Source organism: Danio rerio, chromosome 21 (genome assembly GCF_052040795.2).
Source record: "Danio rerio strain M-AB ecotype USA chromosome 21, GRCz13ab, whole genome shotgun sequence".
Taxonomy (NCBI): Eukaryota; Metazoa; Chordata; class Actinopteri; order Cypriniformes; family Danionidae; genus Danio; species Danio rerio.
This window is the reverse complement of record NC_141041.1, coordinates 14443302-14468173: the sequence shown is the minus strand read 5'-3', so window position 1 is coordinate 14468173 and position 24872 is coordinate 14443302. Positions and strand designations below refer to the sequence as shown.

The following is a 24872-nucleotide window of genomic DNA, read 5'->3' as shown; positions in this document are numbered from 1 at the left end:
GATGTCAGTACCGTTTTGAGTGGCTTATGGAGTGTTTTTGTGATGCACAACTGATTTTAAATGGTGTGTGTTAAAGTTGATATACTTCTGTTAGATGTGGCTTGAGCACGAGAGAAAAATGCTCTCTTAATTCAGTCTGAGTGGCTCTTCAATGCACACACACACACAATAGATCACTGCATTATGAAGCAAATCATATTACTGGCATGAAACTTAACAGGTATGAAACGTTAAGCCATGCAGTTTTTAAAAAATAAAAGCACGTTACTGATACTGTGCTGGCTGATTTGCATGTTGATTGTAATCCGGTATAAGTATTAACCACGGTATGTGTTTTTCTGTCATTTCAATATCACTTTATTTTCACTTTGTGCCACTCTTTCAATCAGTGTGTCAGTGGGGAAGTGTGTGTGTCAAACATTTTGGTGAATTAAATTTGTTTGGATTGGTTATATATTTGAGAAAAAGAGAAAATGTTGACTTTAGCGATGACGAGTTTAAGCAATCACAATGCTCCATTTAAAATGCCTTGCAGCAGTTGTTTTCATTTCTATAGACCTTTGTCTTGGAACGCAAAATTACCCATTAAGCTTTGCGTGTATGCGCAAGGAGAATGCGAAGAACTTCCGGTCGGCAGCTGATGCGTGTAAACAGTCACATTTGGACAGCTTTGAAACGATAGTTTTAATCTATTTTACCTGCTTTTATCCGCTTTGAACTAATACTGTTGTCCATCAGCATCATCTCCTGGACTGATCATTTAAAGAAATGCGATCTAATAGGATGGAAAACAGCTGCTGTGAGGCATTTTCCCCTCGTTGTCAGACGGCATCTTCTGCAGTTTAAATGAAGCCTTGTCATCGCTAAAGTCAACATTTTCTCTTTATTTCAAATATATAACCAGCCCAAACAAATGTAATTCACCAAAATGTTTGACACACACACGTAGCCTGTACTGTGCCACTGACACACTGATTTAATAACTGTGACAAAGTGAAAATATGCATGTGTGTGTGTTAAAGAGCCGCTGAGCTAACAGCTGGCAGGCCGGGAACGCACACACACACACACACTGTATTTCTGACGGCAGACACGTGAAATAGGAGAACGTTTTTCTCGTATTTCTGACGCGCTTGAACCACATGTGACAGATTATTACGGCTTTAACAGACACATTTCTAAGTTGTGTGTCACAAAAACACCAGTTGTACACGCTGTAAACGGAGGTTTTTAGCATTCTACCGGAAGACGCTGGTCGCTATGGCGCCCTCCATGCAGCAGCCATGAAAAAGGTCTATTAGATCACATTTTTAAAAATGAAATGGAAAAAAAAAATCATTTAAACATGCAGGAGAGATTGCGTTAATCATTAGCAGTATTAGTTTAAAAACGTTACAAGCAAGTCAAGTTTCATAAACTAATTTTGAGAGGATCACGTGATATGATCGATTACAGCGTTCCTTATCGCTAATCATTAGCTAGCCTATCAGATTATTCCAAAACTACTATAAATATCCTGCCTAAAAATCATTCCTTGTTTTTGTTTTGAAAAAAAAAACCCCTCTATCCCTCCTCCTCAATTCTAGGATCGGGCGACACGGCGGCTCAGATTTTTCTAATTGAGCCAGTCGGCACTCCCTGCGCAGAGTTTGCATGTTCTCCCCGTGTTTGCGGGGGTTTTCCCAGGGTACTTCGGTTTACCCCCACAGTCTAAAAACATGTGACAAGCACAACGCATACATACTGAATAGATTCTTATAGACCACCTTATTAACCAAAGTATAGGTAAAAAACAAACAAACTAGCGGCTCTCGAAAAATACCTGATCTCGTATGCCTCCTAATGCTCATTGACTAGGCGGAAACCTTGGGCTTATCTATCTCAGAGCTCAAGGCTCTCTCCCGGGACATCATGCCAAACCTGCTATTATAGTCGAGCATTATCGAAGTGTGAACTTAGATTAAATAAAATAGATTAAAACAATCATTTCAAAGTTGTCCAAATGTGACTCTATACTTTATACAAGCCGCCGACTGAAAGTTCGAAGTATCCACACACACACAAAGCATAACAGGTAATTTTGTGCTCTTTGAAAAAGGTCTATAGATGAATTTAATGAACTAAAATGGCTGTAGTGTATGCACGTGAATGAGTGTGCATGGGTGTTTCCCAGTACTGGGTTGCAGCTGGAAGTGCATCCGCTGAATAAAACATATGCTGGAATAATTGGCGGTTCATTACGCAGTGGCGACTCCTAATAAATAAAGGACTAAGCCGAAGAAAAATTAATGAATGAATGCTTGTGTGTTGATTATAAGACTTTATGTGTGATTCACTCCCCTACAGAATCATTGCAATCAATTTAAATGAATGAATTATTTCCAAATAGAGCTATTTATGGCATCTAGTGAAAGTGTATTCATATCGCAAATTACAGAAAAACAAAATACGAGATTTTTCCGATGCCCTGCAGCCCTACCCTCCCCTTCCCAACTGTCATATTGTTTACAGTCCAACAACCATCAGCACAACAGAAGCATGTGAAGAGAGAGGGTCACCAAGACACATCCTCCCCCGTGTCTTCCCTTGTCTGCGTGCCGGTGTTCAAAGTGAGCAGCTAATGAAAAGAGGTCTTGTGTGCAAAAACAGGAAGGCCCAGGGGAGAGCAAGAGCATTACGCTAATCACATTGAAAACAGAGAAACACAGGTCGGCTGGCTGCACGCTTGGAGAAAAGTGCACTTCAAGTGAAGCCAGGCCGCTTGTAATGAACACATTAGAGTAGCAGTGAAAAATGGCTTTTATCCACTGGTGGACATTACCATCAATCACACACACACTTACACAGAGACAGACAGAGAAAGCAGGAGACAGAGATGGTGAGGTACTGGTGTGTCAAAGACAAAAGAACTAGCAAAACTGTAAGAGGGAAATAGATTTGCATGGAAGTGATAAATCATAACACCCCCAATTCATCTCAGCAACAAGTTTTAGGTGAGACATTACTGGCAAAATTAAATAAATAAATAAATAAACCATTTCTTCACTCATTCACATGTAAATTTAGAAATGTTTGGATTTTTAAAGTGGTTTATTTTGGATTCTCGTAGCATTTTTATTATTATTATTATTTTTACAATGTGTCTGTAGATTTTAATTACAATACATATACAGTGCATCTGGAAAGTATTCATAGTGCTTTACTTTTTCCACTTATCATTCTTGAGTTGCTTCAGTTGCTTAATTGGAGTTCACCTGTGGTAAATTCAGTTGATTGGACATGATTTGAAAAGGTATACACCTCTCTATACCAGAACCCAGGGTTAATAGTGCATGTCAAAGCACAAACCAAGCATGAAGACAAAGGAATTGTCTGTAAACCATCGAGACGGGGAAGGTTACAGAAAAAATTCTGCTGCCATGAAAGTTCCAATGAGCGCAGTGGCCTCCATCATCCGTAAGTGGAAGATGTTTGAAACCATCAGGATTTTTCCTAGAGCTGGCCGACCATCTGAGCTGAGTGATTGGGGGAGAAGGGCTTTAGTCAGGGAGGTGATCAATCTCTCTGAGCTCTAGCTTTCTTCTATGGAGAGAGGAGATCCTTACAGAAGGACAACCATCTGTGCAGCAATCCACAAATCAGGCCTGTTTGGTAGAGTGGCCAGACGGAAGCCAAAAGGCATCTGAAGGACTCTTAGACCATAAGAAGCAGAATTCTCTGGTCTAAGGAGACTAAAATTAAACACTTTGGAGTGAATACCGGGCATTACGTTTTAAGAAAACTGGGCACCGCTCAACATTAGGCTAATACCTTCCCTACAGCGAGGCATGGTGGTGGCAGCATCATGCTGTGGGGATGTTTTTCAGAAGCAGGAACTGGAAGACTAGTCAGGATAGAGTGAAAGATGAATGCAGCAATGTACAGAGACATCCAGAATGAAAACCTGCTGCAGAGTGCTTTTGACCTTAGACTTGGGAGACGGTTTTTCTTTCAACAGGACAATGACCCAAAGCACACCGCCAAAATATCAATGGAGTGGCTTCATAACAACTCGGTGAATGTCCTTGAGTGGCCCAGCCAGAGCCCAGACCTAAATCCTATTGAACATCGCTGGAGAGATCTGAAAATGGCTGTGCACTGTTGCTTTCCATCCAACCTAATAGAGCTTGAGAGGTACTGCAAAGAGGAATGGGCAAAAATTCCCAAAGACAGGTGTACCAAGCTTGTGCCATCATATTCAAAAACACTTAAGGCTCTAATTGCTAGCAAAGGGGCATCACCAAAGTATTAAACAAAGGTGTGAATACTTATGTACATGTGATTTTTCAGGTTTTTTACTTTGAATAAATATGCAAATTAAAAAAAAAAAAATCTTTTTTTTTTTACATTGTCATTATGGGGTAATGTGTGTAGAATTTAGAGGAAATAAATACATTTAATCCATTTTGGAATAAGGCTGTAACATGAAAATGTGGAAAAAAAAGACGCTATGAATACTTTCCGGATGTACTGTATTATGTGTATCTGATACGCACACAAACATAGACAAAACTATACAAAACAATTTTGATACATAGATATTAAATTTATATAAAATTTCTATTATATATATATATTTATATATAAATAAACGTTTTCTTAAATAAATGCACTTATATATGCACAGTACACACATATAATATGTCAAAACAAAACTTTAATATTAGATGTGATAGATGTTTCAGAATTAACTAACCATTTGCACATTTAAAAAAAAAAACTTGTTATAATTGTAAAACTTTGTTTACAGTTCTTAATATTATCAAATCAACTGAGGAAGTATACGGTGATAACTATTATGTTTAAATCATGCATTGATTTCTGTGCTTATAAATGCTCTGTCTCATTAGAGGTCTTTTGTTTGTGACATGAGGCATGAAGCAGGAGAATTGTAGCACACTTCCTGGCTTAAAGGAAACCAGGGTAACATCATGGTCAAAAACCCTCTTTGCAAGGTAAATATTTTATATGCTTGACAGCAGAAGGGTAATAGCAATAGAAGATGCATTTGTACATTATGCATGGTCACGTTCTGTTTAAAAATCAAACACACTCGTCGGCGCAATAGTCTAGTGGTTAGCGCGCCGACATATGGTGCAATAGCACATCAGGGCATCGCGAGTTCCAATCCCGACTCGAGGACATTTCCCTACCCTACCCCCTCTCTCTCTCTCTCTCTCCCACTTTGCTTCCTGTCTCAACACTGTCCTATCTAATAAAGGCAAAAAAGCCAAAAATATATCTTAAAAAAAAATAAATAAAAATCAAACACACTTTAAAAAGAATACCTGAACGCCAAGTAATGTCAAATTGCACACAAAACATGTATTCATTTTAAAATCTGCTGAAATAACACAACGGTTGCTAGTGTTTAGGTTTAGATCGAGATTTAAATGATATTAGAAATGATTTTAATTTAAATTGGGCAGTTAAAAAAAGTTTGTGGTTTTAAAACATGAAAGAAATACATATACAATTGTTTTTTAAATATATACAGTGGTCCCTCGTTATTCATGGGAGTTACATACTAAAAATAACCAGCAATCCGCGAAATCCGCAAAGTAGTCAGCTTTATTTTCCACAATTATTATAGATGTTTTAAGGCTGTAAAACCCCTCACTACACACTTTATACACTTTTCTCAGATAGGCATTACCATTCCCACACTTTTCTATCTTTTAAACACTCTCAAAGTTTAAACCTTCGTAGAAAAATAAGTCCAGTGATATAGAATGAAACCAAAGATTAAAACCAATGATCTTCATTTATTTATTCTGTAATGGCGCACTACAGCCGTATAAATTCTACCTTCCTTTAGCATGTCCAGAAGAACTTTTTGAGCGATGGTTAGCATCTTCCTCTGCCTTTTGGGTGCTTCTGCAGGTGCCTTTGACACTACATTTTATTGATATTGTGGAGGGAAAACTTGCAAACCTCCAGTACAGCACTTCAGAGTTACACTGCTAGCGATCGAAGATTTATGTAAATTTGGCAAGCTGAACGCATTCTGAAGGGGATTGCAGAGGGGATTGATTGACAATGGTCTACAGCCAATCAGGAGGCAGAACACAATGCACTAATCAAGACGCAGAATACAATGCGCTGTAGAAAATAAGCATGTCAAATTTCATGAAAACAAAAATCTGCAAAACTGAGGCCACGAAATGCGAACTGTGTTATAGCCAGGGACTACTACAGTTAAAGTCAGATTTATTAGTCCTCCTGAATTATTATAATGTTCAGCATCATGTTCCAGCCTACAGGATTAATAGGGGTGCAAATCGCAAATAATTTTATGTCCGATAACCAACATGGTGTTTAATTTAACAAATGCTGATATAGATTTTTGAATAATGCCACATATATGGCTGATCTGACCAAAATAGTCAATTCAGCGGATACTTCTATGGTCATAAATACTGGGCCTGACTAATCAGCACAAAGACAATTAAATGTAGGCACAAAAGCAAAACATCAGCAAGTACCTGATAGCCCTCGGTCTTCTTCTGGCACCAGCGGAGAAGAGCGTTCCTCTTGGATCCTCCATATTCCCTGGCCAGTGCAGACAGAGGGTCCTTCCGTTCCTCTCTGAAGAAACATCAATCACTTTAACAACACACTTCCTCTAAATCAGACTCAACTTTCAGAGCAAAAACCATCCCTCATGTTTTTTGGAGTGGAAATTCTACAAAGCCGCTTCGACCTGATAGATGTGCTTTTCTTAGATTGTTCTGACACTGTAACAATTTATAAACTGATTAATGATTCGGTATTTCAAAAATAGCCCACCTGACTCATCATAGGAAGGCATTATGAAGGTTTAAAATGAGCAAAAGGACCAGAAACGTCAACACACTGCTGCAAAGTGTGTAATTACTTCAAAATAAGCAGCAGTTACCAATCTGATGTGCTATTTAATACATACTTACACACTACCGGACAAAAGTTTGGGGTCAGTTTTTTTCATGTTTTTTTTTTTTTTTGTTCATCAAGGAGGCATTTATTAAATGTAAAAAAAAAAAGGTTAAATTGTTAAATATTTATTACAATTTTACATAACTGCTTTCTTATTGTATGCAGTTTCAAAGAAATTTATTACTCCAGTCATTATTTCTTTTAATACATTATTGATTGGCTGATAGCTGTACGATATTCTGCAAATAACAGCACTCATTCAACCTCTTAACCCTTCACCCTTGTGAATTACTCTGCCCACATACAAAAACAAGCAGAGGATACCCTACAGTTTGACAAATATTGCAGCTGTTGGACAACATAATGCACTTTTGAAGCTTTATTAGTCGATAATGTAGTTGCTTAGACTGCAACTATGCAGTTTATTTATAAGGATAGTGCCTATTTTAATATATTTATAATTTCGGAGAGAGCGCGTCGGCGGCCATTAGCTTGTTTTTAAACAAGATGGTGACAGGACTGCATAATAAGCCCTAACGCCGCCTTTCCACTTCACACAACATTTGGACACGACTGCCGGAATAAGCCCCCTTGTGGCAGTCGCACAGAATTTTTTAGTTTTGTCATGCACAATTGGAGAGAAGCTGTTCTCGCAGTGTTCGAAATAAAGGAGTGCAAAAGCAAGAGCCATTATTCGCTGTGCATTCACTATGGTTGAATGAATACTATAAACTCATACACTGCTAAAAATGATGGAGGGAATGAGGAGACAACATAAAAAAATCATGTTTATTAATCAATTATGAATAGAAATGTTTTTTTTTTTACATATAGACTTTTCTCTTGTTAAAGAAAAACGTTAAAAACTATTTCTATTTCAAACCCCTGCTTGGACAACACTGAAATACATCACATCCGGTCATCTGGTCGCATCTTTTCTAATAACTGATTTCATCTATGCCATGATGACAGTAAATATTATTTTACTAGATCTTCTTTAAGACACTTCTAAACAGCTTAAAGTGAAATTTAAAGGCTTCACTGGGTTAATTAGGTAAACTAGGCAGGTTAGGGTAATTAGGGAAGTTATTGCATAAAGATGGTTTGTTCTGTAGACTATCAAAAAAAAAATTTGCTTACAGGGGCTAATAATTTTGTCCCTAAAATGCTTTTTAAAAAGATTAAAACTGCTATCATCCTAGCCGAAATAAAACAAATAAGACTTTCTCTAGAAAAAAAAACATTATCAGACATACTGTGAAAATTTCCTTGCTTTGTTAAACATAATTTAGGAAATATTTAAAAAAGAAAGAAAAATTCAAAGGGGTTTTTATATATATAAAAACATGCATTATATAGTATTGTATTATTATAATCATTAAATACCATACGTTATTATCATACATATATAGTTATATTATACATTAAATAAATTAACACACACAGATTATAAGTTATGTGTCGGTGACAATAATAATAATAATAATAATAATAATAATAATAATAAGATAGTTATTAACACAATGACTCTTGTCTAGATATTTATTAATATAGATTATATCGTTATATTTTTATTATTACAATCATTAACTTCTATAATAGTTATTATCATGCATAAATAGTTATATTATATAATACATTCAATAAATAAAATCACATAAATTATAACTTATGTGTCTGTGACAACAACAACAACAACAACAATAATAATAATAATAATAATAATATGATAGTTACACAAAGACACAAAGACTTTTGTTTATGTACATCATTATACATTATATAATATTGTATTATTAAATTCATTGAATACCATAAGCTATTATCATACATATGTAGTTATATTATACTATACTATATTATGTGTCTGTGACAACAACAACAACAGTTATTAATGCAATGACTATTGTCTAGCTTTATTAATATAGATTATATCATTATATTTTTTTATTACAATCATTAAATTCTATAATAGTTATTATAATTCATAAAGAGTTATATTATATAATACATTAAATAAAATCACAAATTATAAGTTATGTAACAATAATAATAATAATAATAATAATAATAATAAAATCATAGTAATAATACATTTTAATAAAAAAAATCTATTATTAATGAAATAATCCTCCAGCTTCAATCAGTCAGTACTCGAGTATTATCAGAAGTTGGTTCAAGCCGGATTTTTCCAGCAAAGAAGTTACAGCTACAACCAGAAGGAAATGTACTGATAATAAAGGAAAGTGCAGAATGACTGGTCTTCCTCCAATAGCCTATTCAAAAGGTGGACCAGCGGTCAGGTTTCAGAACAGGCAAACGAGTGACATCCATTCTCAAAACAGCGGCCTGTCAACACGGCGGCAGAGACGGGAGTGTGAAACAGAGAGAAACAACATCTGGCAGAGCTGACAGCGAGAGCGAGTCTTCTAGAAAGTCAACAAAAGAAGAAATGAACATAAAAGAGGCAAACAAGGAAGGGCCGTCCCGCTTACCGTAATCGGCCTCGTGTGGTGGGTGTGATGGAGGCAGTGGGAGAGGACGCGTTTGAGGACAGAGACAGCTGTGGAGAAGACATGAGGGATGACGGAGCAGACGATTCCGGGGCCAACAAATCTCTCTTCAACTCCTCACTGCTCCTACGGGAAACTGTGTGCAGAGGATAAGCATTATTTTAGGGTTTTTCAGGAGATAGTATCAACCATGTGATCATTTTACAGTTGAAATCGGTCACTTATACACATGTAAATGAGCTTTAGACATGTTGAGTACATGTACAGTTGAATGCTTAGTTGATGCATTATTTAGGGTTTAAACTAAGGCTGAGTAATATATCAAAGCAAAGTCAATATTTCAATGTGGCTTAGGGCGAGTGTGCATAAACTGTGATTAAATAAAGAGTGAAGTTGTTTCAGACGCCATGTGTGCATACAGATTAATAAGGAGATCAGGTTTATTCTGAAAACTTCTGTGCACATTTTCTAATCAATGCAGCCCTTAGGCTAAAAATGTATTTATTTTAAGTTAAATATAATATATAGTATAAATACCAATTTGGATTATGATTAGTACTATTTTTATTATTAATAATAGCAATTATTATTATTAATATTAATAGTAGTAGTAGTAGTACTATTATTAATATTATAAAAAATATAAAACACTAAACATTCCACACACTGCAAACTCCACACAAAAACGCCAACTGAGCCGATGCTCGAAGCAGCGACCTTCTATTATTAATTATTTTAATATTATCATTATTATATTACTACTATTATTATACTATTATTAGTAGTATTGTTATATTATTATTATTTTTATTATTATTATATTATATTACTATTATTATTATACTATTATTAGTAGTATTGTTATATTATTATTATTTTTATTATTATTATATTACTATTATTATTATACTATTATTAGTAGTATTGTTATATTATTATTATTGTTATTATTATTACTACTATTATAATACTATTATTATTAGTATTGTTATGTTATTATTATTGTTATTATAATACTATTATTATATTATCATCATTGTAATTATCATACCATTATTAGTAGCATTGTTATATTATTATTATTTTATTATTATATTAGTAGTAGTACTGTTATATTATAATTATTTATAAATATATTATTACCAGTAGTATTGCTATATTGTTATTATTATTATTATTATATAAGTAGTAGTAGTAATGTTATATTATTATTATTATATTACTGTAATTAAACTATTTTTATAAGTAGTAGTATTGTTATATAATAATTAATATTATATTATATTATTAAAATGCTTAATTTTATTATTGTATTAGTAGTGGTATTTTTATATTATTATTATTATTATTATTATTATACTATTATTAGAAGTCTTGTAATATTATAGTATTATTATTATTATACTATTATTAGTAGTTTTTAAATATTATTATATTATTATTATTTTGTTATTATTAACAATGACAACTATAAAATTAAAGCAAAAAGAGCATATACTTAATTTAATATTGTAGAATATTTCATATTTTTGCACGTCTGCTTTTACATATTTACAGAATTTTTAGAAAACACATAAATTTTCAATTTCAATATGAATAACAATAAATAAATAACAAAAATAATAAATTATGACAAATATTATAGTTTGAACCAAACAGCAAATAATAATAATATAAATATAAACATATCCATGTGTGTTTCTCCAGCAAGTAAATTATTTGTATTGTCCCAAGTTGTTCCAAATACAAATAATTTCCAGTTTCTTTTCATAACACAACATAAACTACAAAAAATAAAATATTGCAAATACAAATTAAATATTTCAAACTTCTTCTCAGTCTCCCCAGCAAGCACTCAAACTGTTATTATTATTATTATTATTATTATTATTATTATTATTGACTGCATCTACTTAAAATTGTTGTTGTTTTTGCATATTTGTTTGGATGATCTTGTTGAGCTTTGTTCCATTTTTTTTATTAATTCTTTTTATTTGCGTATTTATGAAAGTGTTGCTGTATTTTTTGTTTAAATCACATCCAAGCATGTCATCAAACATTTATCATTTAGTTTTTTCTGTATCTGTAATTGTATTTGCAAATCCTGCAGAGTTGGAGAAAATAACAATAAAGTTGAAAAAAGAACCAACAATACCCCAATAATGAATATAAAGCGAGATATGCTGGTAACAATTAATTTGCTCTTAATACAAATAAACCGCTGTATCTTTTCATATCACAACATATACCTGAGAAAAATTAAATACTGAATGTGAATAAAACAAGCATTTCAAATCTCTCCCCAGTCTTGAGTTTGTACCTGAAATGGCCTTGCTGGTGTCCATGTTTGTGACTCTCTGAATAGGGCAGCCAGGCCGCGTTACAGGTGAGGTCCGCAAGAGGTGCTCTGCTATTGAATAAAAGAAAAAGTCACACAAACGATCATGGAAAAACAACAACAACGACAACAATGGGTGTTATGTGGCACGACTAAGCCCGTGCTCATCTAAAATAAATCTCCTGCTTCCTTTTCAAGGCCTGGCACACAAGCTGAGCTCTTATTAACTGCAAAAGTGAAGCGCCTGAGGGAAAGGTAGCAGAGCCATTACCCCTGACCTTTAGCCCTGCCGTCGCCCCTGAATAACGAGATCAGAGACGACTGAAGGAACAGAGTGAAAGATGGAGGAGTGAGGTCTGCAGTGAGAGAAACGTCAGCACACCTGGTATGTTCAGGTCATTGAAGCTCGGCCTTTTGTCCAGCATTGATGACAGAGGTTTGGAGCTGATGGTGTGTCTCTGCAACACAGAAAGAGGACAAACTAAAGATCAAAACAGGGCTGGAATGAATGAATGAATGAATGAATGAATGATGTGTGTGTGTGTGTGTGTGTGTGTGTGTGTGTGTGTGTGTGTGTGTGTGTGTGTGTGTGTGTGTGTGTGTATACAGTAGGACAAAAACATTTTTAAATAAAAATATTTAAAACAAATACTAAATAAAATTGAAAGATCAACACATGGGTGGAATGCATTTATTTATTTTGTTTGTTTGTTTGTTTGTTTGTTTGTTAGTTTGTTTATAAACAGTAGGATGAAGTAGGACAAAAACATTTTTAATAAAAAAAGATTAAATAAAATGAAAAGACCACCACATGGTTGGAATTTATTTATTTGTTTATGTAAATTAGGAGGTAGTAGGACAAAAACACATTTTAAAATTAAAGGAAATAAATATTAAACAAAATTAAAAGGTCACCACAGGGCAAAAATGTATTTATATATTTGTATGTTTATGTACAGTAGGATATAGTAGGACAAAATTTTTACAATTAAAAGAAAATAAATACTAAATAAAATTAAAAGATCACCACACGACTGGAATTTATTTATTTGTTTTATTTTTTTGTTTGTTTATACACAGTAGGAAATAATAGGACAAAACATATTTTTACATTGAAATGAAATAAATATTTAAAACATTAAATTAAATTAAAAACATTAAATGACTAATTTTATCTTAGCTAGTCTAAATAAACAGACATGTATTAAAATCATTTAGACAAAAAAATAATGACAAAAATACACAGCAACATTACCAAAACTGCATATTATTTTGTATTATTAATACTATTATTGTTCAAAATAATAACAATAATTATTATTAAAAATATTTGCATTTAAATTTAAAACATAAAATTACTTATTTTATATTAAGTAGTCTTCATTTATTTAGTTTGACAAAAAACTCAAATAAACAGACATGTATTCAAATAAATTGTAGACATTAAAAGAATAATAATAAAAAATAATGACAAAGATGCACAACAAAATTTGTAAAACTGTACATTATCTTGATTTCAATATTATTATTATTATTATTATTATTATTATTATTATTAGAAGAAGAAGAAGAAATAATAACAATAATAAGTATTGTTATTATTATCATCATTATTATTATTGCAATAAGCCAAAACATAATTATTATTATTATTTTTGTTATAAGGGTGATTTAGAACAAAACATTTATTTCAAGCAGTTTTAAAAATATATATTTTAGTTTTAGCAGTTTCATTATTATTTTTATTCTTAAATTGCTTCAAATATTTAGTTATTTGATTATAATATATAGTTATTTGAATACAATAGTTATTTGATTTAATTACAATTTTATTTCAACTTCCAATTTCCTTTAAGATTGTTTATTGTGTAATTACTAGGTAATTACTTATTTTGTAAAATGTTTTTTTTTTATGTTTCTATATATATATTTTTGTTTTAGCTTCTATTAATTACATTTTAATACACAATACAATAAATATCTGTTTTATTATTTATTATTAAGACATGGAAACTGGCTGAGAGTCTTTTTGATGAGGAAAAAATACAGACAATGCCAGTTTCAAGAAATGAACAGCCGACTCAAGAGCAGTTTTGTAACTGAAGTTTAAACCACATGCGCTACTAAAAAATGCAAGTCATAAGACAAGTATGGGTTGTGCGGCCGTCTTATGACCATCTGCAGACATTAAAGTCAGTGTTATGATCTGTTTTATATCACTAGGAAAATCATCCGGAATACGTCACAAATAAATATCACTCATCCGTAGATCACAGCCCAACTTAAACACATATTGAAGCATTGAATAAATGCAACAAAGTAATATTAAAGCTCAGGTGGTCAACACGGTTAGAGGTGAATTGTTGATGTTTTTAAAGCGTTGGTTTTCATAGCCTCACTCTGTCTTGTGCTCAATAACACAATTTCACAAACACAATCGTGCAGCAAAATATTGTCTGTCTGCAAGAACATTAGAACTCTTTGTAACACAAAAGATGATAAAAAAAAACTTATAAAAGTTACTTTTTGTTGTGAAAGCTTTGAATAAGGATGTTACAAAAATATTTTGTGGATCAATGTGATTTTTGGATCAAATAAACAGACTCTGAGATCACAAGAAATTATTCCTTTCAAATAAATGACACAATTTTCAAACCTTTTGAACAATAGCGTACATTTTTTAAAGGATTTGCGGATTTTATAAGAATGTGCAGGGTTCCCAATTTAGATCAAATATCAAATGAACAAAAGATATATGAACTCATATATGAATTATATGTTAAAATAATGTCAAATAATGAAATAATAGTACAAGAATATATTAAATATATAAATTTTTTAAACTTTATTAGTCACTATGAGAATAACAATGAATAATTTAACTGTGTGCAATACAAAACAGGCGTAAAACGATGGAAAAAAAATGCATTTACTTTTTTTTATTTAAAGCATAAAACATATTTTCCTAATATTCCATGATTTGGACACAAACATTAAAAAAATTTCCTGGCTTTCAAATGTCTGGAATAGACATTCTAAAATTACATGACCCTTAAAAACACTGAATAAAAAAATAAAAAATAAAATAAATAAATAAATAAATTAAATTAAAAAATTAAATTAAATAAAATGTGATTTGCATAATGTGTACTTAAAGTTTAAAATTATACTTCAAACACTTTTTACTTTGCTTCAGTTTTTATCTGTAATATACTACAAAGACATAAGCAACATTATTTCTCATCCCTGACACTAAAACCATTTTCTCCCTCCATTATTTTAAGCAATTGTGATCATAAACTTGAAATTGCCCAATGAATGGCTTAAACAAGCAACAATTGGTCAACTAGGAAAACCAGGAGCAGCCAGTTATTTTTGCCCTTTATTATTAACTCCATGAAAGTGACAAATATTTACTTGCCATTTCGCTAAAGACATTTATTGTTATTTATTTTGCTAAATGCCTCAAAAACAGTTTGTTTGTTTTAACCCTGAACACTCATGTGAACTAGATTTTCATAAGTTTTTAAACAAGCTTAATGACCAATACTTCAAAGAGATTTTTTCCAATATAAAATGGATATTCTCTAAGTTTTTCCAGCCATTTACCCTAAAACAGACTTCTAAATCCAAACCTCCTCCTCCTCCTCAAGCAGCATGATGTCCTCAGTACATCATGTTAAGTACAAGAACCAATAATAAACTCAAATTCGCCACAAGATCGCTATGACTTGAACGCATTTAGTACTCAAAACTACGTCAAGCTGCTTAATTTTTTTTCTTTTTCCTCACGAAAACATCCTGTTTTGGCACATTTGGATGAGACTTGCACGGCCTACTGAAACACAGTGCCGATGCAGAGGACATCCGTGAAGAGAAAGAGAAGGAAAGCCCCAGTCTAGCTCCACACACACGCACAATCTGGAGATCTCATTTGACACACATTAAATCCCCATATAGAAGAACTGACATGCATCTGCTAGAGTCATCAGAGAGACCTCCTTAAGCATCTATCAAACATACAGCTAGAAATTTCAAATGTAGGCTTTCAAATGTCTGGAAAATAGATCTTGTAAAATAAAATAAAATTAAAAATGGTAAAATAAATAAAATAAATAAATAAATAAATAAATAAAAAATAAACTATACAGAGCAAGGAAATTTCACAGTATGTCCGATATTTTTTTTGGAGAAAGTCTTATTTGTATTATTTTAGAATTAAAGCAGTTTTATTAATTTTTAAAAAACATTTTGAGGTCAATATCATTAGCCCCTTTGAGCTATATATTGTTTCAATAGTCTACAGAACAAACCATCGTTATACAATAACTTGCCTAATTCCCCTAACCTGCATAATTAACCTAATTAACCTAGTCAAGCCTTAAAATGTCACTTTAAGCTGTGTAGAAGTGTCTTGAAAAATATCTTGTAAAATATTATTTACAATCATCATGACAAAGATAAAATAAATCAGTTATTAGAAATGGGTTATTAAAACTATTATGTTTAGAATGTGTTTTCTCTTCTCTTCGTTGAAAAAATATACAGGGGGGCTAATAATTCAGGGGGGTAATAATTCTGACTTCAACTGTATATGCAGAAATATAATATTGTGTATCATCTTTTAGAAAATATGAATTTAAAACATAGATTTGTGAGGGGTTTACTCCTATATGCTGAGCACTGTATATACTGTAGTCTTTCTTAACTTTCTGCATTTTACTTTTCTTCTGACATTTTATTACTTTTCAAGTAATTTAGTTTTTTTTTTAAAAGTGCCTTTGACATTTTATAATTTCTATTCAGCTTTATTATTACCAATCGTGCATACCTGTATAGGGGAGACGGCAGCGGCTGGAGGGGTTTTGACTGGACTGGGACTGAGGGGTGTTCTGGAAATCGCAGTAGCAGCAGCAACAGCAGCAGCAGCAGCAGTTGGACTGCCTTGAACAGGACCTGAACAAAGACACATAGACACATGAACACAGAGGAGAAGTGATTTAGGGCTGTGCAATTAATCGGAAAAAAAAAAACAAAAAAACAAATCGCAACTTAAGCACACGCAATTTCTAAATCGCAAAAGGCTGCAATTTTTTATCTATTAATTTATTTAGAATTTTATTCCGAATTTGTTCCAGGGCTCGAAATTAACTTTTTTACTTGGTAGCACGGTGCTCCCAACTTCAAATATTTAGGAGCACCAAAAAAATTTTAGGAGCACCAGAAAAAAATTAGGAGCACCCACCAAAAATGAATGAGCACCGCTGCAAATAGTTTTTTAAGGGATTTATTGTATTTTAAAACAACATTAATAGGACTGACAAAGGCGAGCTTATTTGGCGATGATATGTAAAGTATTAGATTTGACTTTTAGCGGACATTTGCGCTGAACACGCAGGAGATTCGGGCGCCTTCTCCAAGAAGCGCGTACTCGATTGATCTCAGCTGGCGGATCATTATTCACCACGTGACGTGTCATGATCGCTTTCATCTGCGCCTCAACTTTAGGTGGGGTTTGCAAACCTGAGTGCTTTAAGTTTTTACTCTTCAGCCGTTTGCATTTCCCGTGGTCATAAAAGCTCCTTCCCTGTCATCTGACAGCTGAATACCGTGAGTGAATGACAGCTAATATGAACCAATATAGCGGCAGGGAAGAGCGATTCAGCACGTTTTTACAAAAAATCAAAACAGGTCGCACTACAACCATTATCTGCAGTCGCACTAATGCTCCCAGATATATTATGAGGTCGCATAGATAAATTTTCGGGCGCATATGCCACCAAAATGGTCGCAATTTCGAGCCCTGTGTTCTTGTGTGCATGATATTAATATGTTAACCAATCAGAGCTGACGTAGCGCACCGGGAAAATATAGCTATTATGTCAACCAGCTAACACTGCGCATGATGAAGTTGAGTGAGAGAACCGAATAGGCAAGCAGGAGGAAAGAGCATAAAATATGGATGCAGTTCAAAATAAAAATAATATGGTGCCAAGGAGAAATTCAACGACAGTCATTTTGGGGTATTTTGGATTCAGGAGAGAGGATGTGTCACAGAGCAAGGCAATTTTTAACACTTGTGAAATGATCATTCCAACAAAACGGAGCAATACTACAAATCTGATCCAACACTTTAAACAGTGTCATAAAAAACTGCATGATCAATGCATCTCGACAAAGTCCATCGAAACAAACAAAAGCACACATCAAAGCCAGCCCAAACAGACTAAACTAGTATCCACTGTTCAAGCATTTGCAAGCGCCGTGCCTTATGGAAAAGGGTCATAACGGCACAAAGAAATTACTGACTCAATAGTTTTGTTATGCAATTCTTGTGCACTGAATGCATTTAAAATGTATGTAGCTTGTTTGAAAAAGCAAAAACAGTTGCCAAAATCGCAAATAAAATTGCAATCGCAATATTCGTTTGTATAATGGCAATTATTGATTATTTTGTTCATATTGCACAGCCCTAAAGTGATTCAATTGCTGATTTGCTCAGTCAAGAACTTAGCAAAGGTAAGTAACCTATAACCAACTGATTACCAACCTAGATCTACACTCAAAAAAGTATTCTGCTGTTTGTTTAAAATGAGTTGATACATCACAATTCTTGTGTTTTTTTTGAGACAACTTAACAAATTTAAGTGGTTTGAATATAACGGTTAACTTAGTCATTGTGTGTTGGGACAACATGGATGAATTTTGCGGAACCCTGCCTTTCTGACAGTGTAAAAAACAACAGGATGCACCACCCTAAATATGATCATGCATATGGTCATGCTTTATTTTACAGATTTCGAACATATTTCTAAATTTCTTCTTTTGTATTCAACCGAAAAAAAAGTCTTGACACTTTGAATGGAGAGTTAATAGTGAGTACATTTTTATTTCACTATCTGAACTATCTGGAATTGAAGTTGTTATCGAGTGTCTGCACGGACCAGCATGTGTTTGCAAACCTTGTGAGGCGCTGTCGAAGCTCTTAATGAGTGTTTTGACGGTGGGTGAAGGTTCAGAGGAAGTGGAGGAACGTCGGCTCAGGCCCATTCCCTGCCTTAGTGCAGCCAGATCCCTCTCCACGGCATTCATATAATTATACACACGGCCACGCTCCTCATCCTGCCTGTAACACAACACACACACACACACACACACACTCAAATCTCCTGCATATGCAAATATTTGCACACACAAAAACATAAATCATTCAATCATGCAACCTGTGTCAACATCCCACATTTACACTGGGTTGTAAATACCCGACACGGTCACGCTATACAATAAGGTTTCACTAGTTAATGTTAGTTAATACATTTACAAAGATGAACTAATAATGAACAATAGATATACAGAATTTATTAATGATAGTTCAACATGTACTAATCCAATATATACATTTCAAGTCATACTTGTTAGCATTAGTTAAGGAGCCGTGAGTTAACATGAACTAACAATGATGGACTGTATTTTCATAAACTAATGTTAACAGACGTGAATAAATACAGTAATGAATGTATTGTTCACTGTTTGCTCATGTTCGTAAGTGCATTAAATAACATGAACTAATACAACATTGTAAAGTGAGACCATCTACACTACATCTCCTCTTACTTCCGGCTCTTCAGCTCCTCTAGCTCTTTGTTCATCTTCTCGTTTTTCTCCTGAGCCTCTTGTAAGCGTCGCCGCAGGTCTCCGATCTCCTCCTGAGCTTCGGTCTTGATGTCATTGGCGATGATGACGGCTGTTTGCAGATCTGCTTGAAACTGACGCCATTCTGCCGATTCCTCCTGTGAGAGACAGACGTCATTCATGTGAGGAATCATAGAGATCTTTGCTTGTGTGAAAGTTCATAAATACATTTAGCACACAGTGTCATTTAGGGTAAAATGTTAAATTTAAAGGTCGAGTGAAATAAAAAAAAATGTTTAGATGTTAGTTTGTATAGTTAATATACAGGTAAAGTAAGAATTATTAGCCTGCCTGAATTATTAGCCCCCGTTTATTTTATTTTTTTCCAATTTCTGTTTAACGGAGAGAAGAACACATTTCTATTCATAATAGTTTTAATAACTCATTTCTAATAACTGATTAATTTTATCTTTGCCATGATGACAGCAAATAATATTTGGCTAGATATTTTTCAAGACACTTTTATACAGCTTAAAGTGACATTTAAAGGCTTAACTAGGTTAATTAGGTTAATTAGGCAGGTTAGGGTAATTAGATAAGTTATTATATAACGATGGTTTGTTCTGTAGACTATCGAGAAAAAATATATAGCTAAAAGGGGCTAATGATATTGACCTTAAAATGACTTTTAAAAATTTTTAATCTCCTTTTATTTAAGCCAAAATAAAACAAATAAGACTTTCTATAAGAAAAAATATTATCAGACATACTGTGAAATTTTCCTTGTTCTGTCAAACATCATTCGGAAAATATTTTAAAAAAAGAAAAAATTCTACAACTATAGGACTTCAACTATATCAACGCCTTTTTCAGACGTCACTTCATACTTCAGTTTCTCGTCAAATCTTCTGACCAATCAAATGCTCTCTTGTATCTGACATGCCCCGCCTCCTTGAAAAGACCCTTCTCATTTGCTTTTCATTCGATGTGCTTGAGCTCATTCACTCTCACTGGCAAAGCACTGATGAAAACGAAACACTATTGGCTGTTTTTTTAAAGGGGAGGAGCTAAGGAATGCGTCAATAGAGCCACCATTTTGGTACAGAGTAGTGTTCCTTTGAAATAAAACCAAGGTGCAGTGGAGAACTGGCCATCTAGAACCAGAGATATATATATACACATATATATGATCGGTAGAGTTCCTGCTGGTCAGTATGCAATCATTTTTTTAAATTAGGAAAATTATAATTTGACATCACTTTTCAACACTTATGGATAAGTGAGCGCATGAGCATTGCAACAATTGCTGGTTTTTGTGTGCATGGAAATGTATTATCCACCCTAGATATCCACCCTTTATTCAACAAAGCTAGCGTAAGCCTGATAATTAGCGTGAGTTGGTGCTACTTTGCCCCATGGTAAATGCAGTAAGTGACTGTATTATCGTCAATAATGCTACTTGTTTAGCACAAAAGTTTGTAACATACAAAAACTTAAAAAAAAACACCTATGAAATGCTCTGCCTTTGTGTTCTGTTTTCTTTTTTCGCTCATTCATACACTCATTCATAAAAATGCACATTTTCACTTCACTGGACCTTTAAGACTTTAACCATTACAAATTAAATTTCAGACTCATACAGGGCTGCAAGGCGGACGCCGCCCTCACCATTCTGCCGCCTAGGTCATCTCTATGGATGTGCTGGTCCTGCCTGCGGACACTCTGTTATTCTTTAGGTGAACAATTATTCAATGCAAGTAAATCTACAGGGTGGGCCATATATATGGATACACCTTAATAAACTTACTGGGCATTTCACAAGAAAAACAATGGTGTGCTTGGTTTTAAACGCAACTTCTTTTGCGTATTCTTTCATGAGTTATTTTACAAGCCCGCTCACATATATACTAACGTACCACAAACAGGACGTTAACATCACCAACCATTCCCATTTTATTAAGGTGTATCCATATAAATGGCCCAACCAGTACTTAAATAAAGAGTTTTAATTGTTCATCACTACAAAAGTAGTAAAAGTAAAAAAATATCAAAAGTCTGGCCAATTGCTCTCGTGGTCTTTTTCTGTTGTTCACGGCTTCAGCCACAATATTTTTAGCCACGCCCCTTGTACAGTTGCATGTTATGAGGGAACTTTTTAGTCTCCACTTCACTTCCTAATCTCCAATTGCCTCTCTGGATATACCACTAACTGTATTTAAAAAAAATAACAAAAATTAAAATAAAAAAAATTACTAATGCTTTCCTTCTTAGACTTTACAGACCTGAAACTTGCCTATAGCACTTATTCATTGTTGCTTTTATAGTTGTGTAAATTGCTTACTTGTCCTCATTTGTAAGTCGCTTTGGATAAAAGCGTCTGCTAAATGACTGAATTTAAATGTAAATGTAAAAAAGCCCCGCCCTCTACTCAATATTCCATTTCATTTGGAAGTACACTGAAATGTCCTTCCAATGATAAACAAAAACAGCTCCCCCAAAGAATAAAAGAATTTCAGTTATCATAATCAGTTTAGCTAAAGATGTTGTCATACATGGGCTAAGACAGACACAACCATTTATTGTCACTTACAAAAGTGCATCTATACACACATATCAGTCATATCAGAGTAAGAGTGATTTGTTGCTTGGCCGATATTTAGAACTGTATAAAGAGATCCTACAAATTTATTATAGTCCTTAAATTTGCCCTTTACTGTAGGTTATTCTTTCTAGTTCAGTATAATGTGCTAAATCTGTCAACCAGTGGTCAATGGATGGACTTTCTACATTCTTCCAGTGGAGCGCTATCAATTATCTTGCAATACCAAGACACAGGTCAACCATTTTGATAACAAGATAATGACAAACTTACAGGAAATAAACCTAAAGCATGTATTTGAGGGGTAACTGGGATTACTTCTGAAATAATTAATAAATTAATAGAATTATTTTCCTAAATCTTATAAGCACAGTGCAAAGTCTGCAAATAAAAAGGACAAATGTACCCGCAGTTTTCGATGAAGAACTTTAATCTCCTTCTCCATGTCGTATTTTTGATCATGAAGCTTTTTGATGGAATCTGTGGGGAAACAAAAAAACAGAAATAAATACAGATTTATAAAGAAAACTGATTAATGTGCTGCTGAAATATTTATTTTAAATTAATTATATTATTTAGATACATTTAACATTGAAATATGATAGATTTGTTTTTGTATTATGGTATCCAAAATGACCATGCCAATCCAGTTCTCTGAAATTGAAAGGTTAATGTCAAGACACAGTTGGCTCAATGATGCCCCTATGTGGACAGAAGCCTGCATAACAAGAATTTGAATTCATTCAAATTTTAAATTAAACATTTTTTGCTTGAGGTCTGAGTTGGATTAGGCACATTTGTCTTTAATTTTGTCAGTTTTCAAATGTATATGCAAAAATGTAGGGTTTTATGAAAGAAAATAGGAATAGTGGTGTGAAATATTTCCAGCGTGTGCCAAAACTATATTTTTAAAACTGCAAAAAACATTTTTTTTAATAATTAAACAATTAACCTTTCAATTGTAAGAAGGATTAACGGACTAGCTAGTGGCTAGTGAGTCATAAAATATTCTAACTGATAAATATAACACTGTAATCACTTTTGAAAATGTTAAACTTAAAAATTATTTACAATACAAATAACTACATTTAGGCAGTGAAGTGGCACAGTGGGGATTGCTGTCGCCTCACAGCAAGAAGGTTGCTGGTTCGAGCCTCGGCTGGGTCAGTTGGCATTTCTGTGTGGAGTTTGCATGTTCTCCCAGTGTTCGCGTGGGTTTCCTCTGGGTGCTCCAGTTTCCCTCACAAGTCCAACGACATGTGCTACAGGTGAATTGGGTAAGCTAAATTGTCCATAGTGTATGAGTGTGAATGAGAGTGTATGAGTGATCCCAGTGATGGGTTGCAGCTGGAAGGGCATCCGCTGCATAAAACAAATGCTGGATAAGTTGGCTGTTCATTCCACGGTGGCAACCCCTGATTAATAAAGGGGCTAGGCAAAAAAAGAAAATGAATGAATGAATAACTACAATTACCACACGAAAATGAGATAGCAGAGACACCCGAATAAAATTATTTAACATACTTTTAAAATAAGTTGTCATTCCAATTGAAAGCCACGCTGGCACTATTTTTCCTGTGGCATGACTATATATAAGCTGCTGTGCATTTACTTTGCTAATAATAAAAAATAATATGCTAATTATTTAAATATTCATATCAGTGCCACCCTTATAGAAATTGCATCCACGAGGTGGCTGTACAGGTTTTAGCGCCCCTCTGGTCAAACTGTGCAGTTGCAGGCTCTTATGTTAGGCCATGTCACATGTCCATTTTATATATATACCAACTAAATTTCATAGCTGATACCACCTTGCATGTGTTTGCAAGGGTCAAGTAACTTACTTTCTAGGTCAGAAATGATGAGGTTATCATGGAGCTTGACAGCACGATGCTGTTCGACTTCATCCTCCAGCTCAAAAATGGTCTCCTTCATGTCAGCGATCTCAGTGTCCTTCTCCTCCAGCTCAGAACACTGCTGCTCCAGTAGCCTCTTCTGCTCTGCTAACTGCGACTGGACATCATCCCGAAATGCTCGGAACTCATCCTCAAGCTTTAGTTAGCACAAGGACATGTTAGATGTTTGTTTGATTTTAGATAAAGATAAAGATTTGATTTTACCTTCAAAAAGTAATATACTAATTCAATGCTAAGACACTAACCCTATGTCTGAATACACTTACTTTACTAGTGGGCAAAAAACATCGTCTCTGAATTAGTAATATTCATAAAATAGTAATTGAATGGTAGGAACACACCAAAATGAAATTTGACTGATACAATAATGTTTTAATATAGCCACTGATATAATAATAATAGCAACCGATGAGAATTTTGGTAAAAATCTACGGATTTATGTGGAATGACTTTGGGAGTATCATAACTAAAACCTTAATATAGGAAATAAAAAGTAACACCATTTTAGCTTGTATTTAATCTTTACAATCCAAATTCAACTAGATCCACTTTGTTTGGTAAACAAAGCAAATCTCTCAAATAATATATCTACTAAAATACAGAAAATATGACTTTACAAACTGTATTGTTAATAAATCGTATAAATATTTTCATATTAGTCAGTAATATTACTGAAATTAATTTTAAAACTGAATAAATTTGAAGTTACACACATTTACACAAGTAAATAAACAATCAATCATGGGCTAAAAATCTGCGGAATTCTGCGTGCACAGATTCCGTGTGGGCCTACCGATGACCAAATAAGTGTACAAAACAATACAAAAATAATAAAACAAAAAATAAATACCCCAATAGAAATTGGTTTCCAGAATTAATGTTTGGATTGACTATAGATTTAAAAGTTTTTAAAATCATAT

At 33.6% G+C, this 24872-nt stretch overlaps 1 protein-coding gene across 4 annotated transcripts in view; it reads right to left on the bottom strand.

Annotated features, from left to right (window-relative positions):
• specc1lb (sperm antigen with calponin homology and coiled-coil domains 1-like b) overlaps positions 1–24872 on the bottom strand; it is a 54432-nt gene that overhangs the window by 15738 nt on the left and 13822 nt on the right. For 2 of the 4 annotated variants that reach the window (XM_087300879.1, XM_087300876.1), the window contains exons 5-13: positions 23881–24088; positions 22443–22516; positions 19420–19595; positions 18768–18931; positions 16637–16761; positions 12188–12263; positions 11788–11877; positions 9450–9603; positions 6525–6627 (exon numbers count right to left, since the gene is read on the bottom strand). In XM_087300879.1, the coding sequence (XP_087157005.1) occupies positions 6525–6627; positions 9450–9603; positions 11788–11877; positions 12188–12263; positions 16637–16761; positions 18768–18931; positions 19420–19595; positions 22443–22516; positions 23881–24088 (1170 nt within the window). The remainder of the gene's footprint in view (positions 1–6524; positions 6628–9449; positions 9604–11787; positions 11878–12187; positions 12264–16636; positions 16762–18767; positions 18932–19419; positions 19596–22442; positions 22517–23880; positions 24089–24872) is intronic. The other 2 variants (XM_087300880.1, XM_087300878.1) reach the window with 1 other exon arrangement.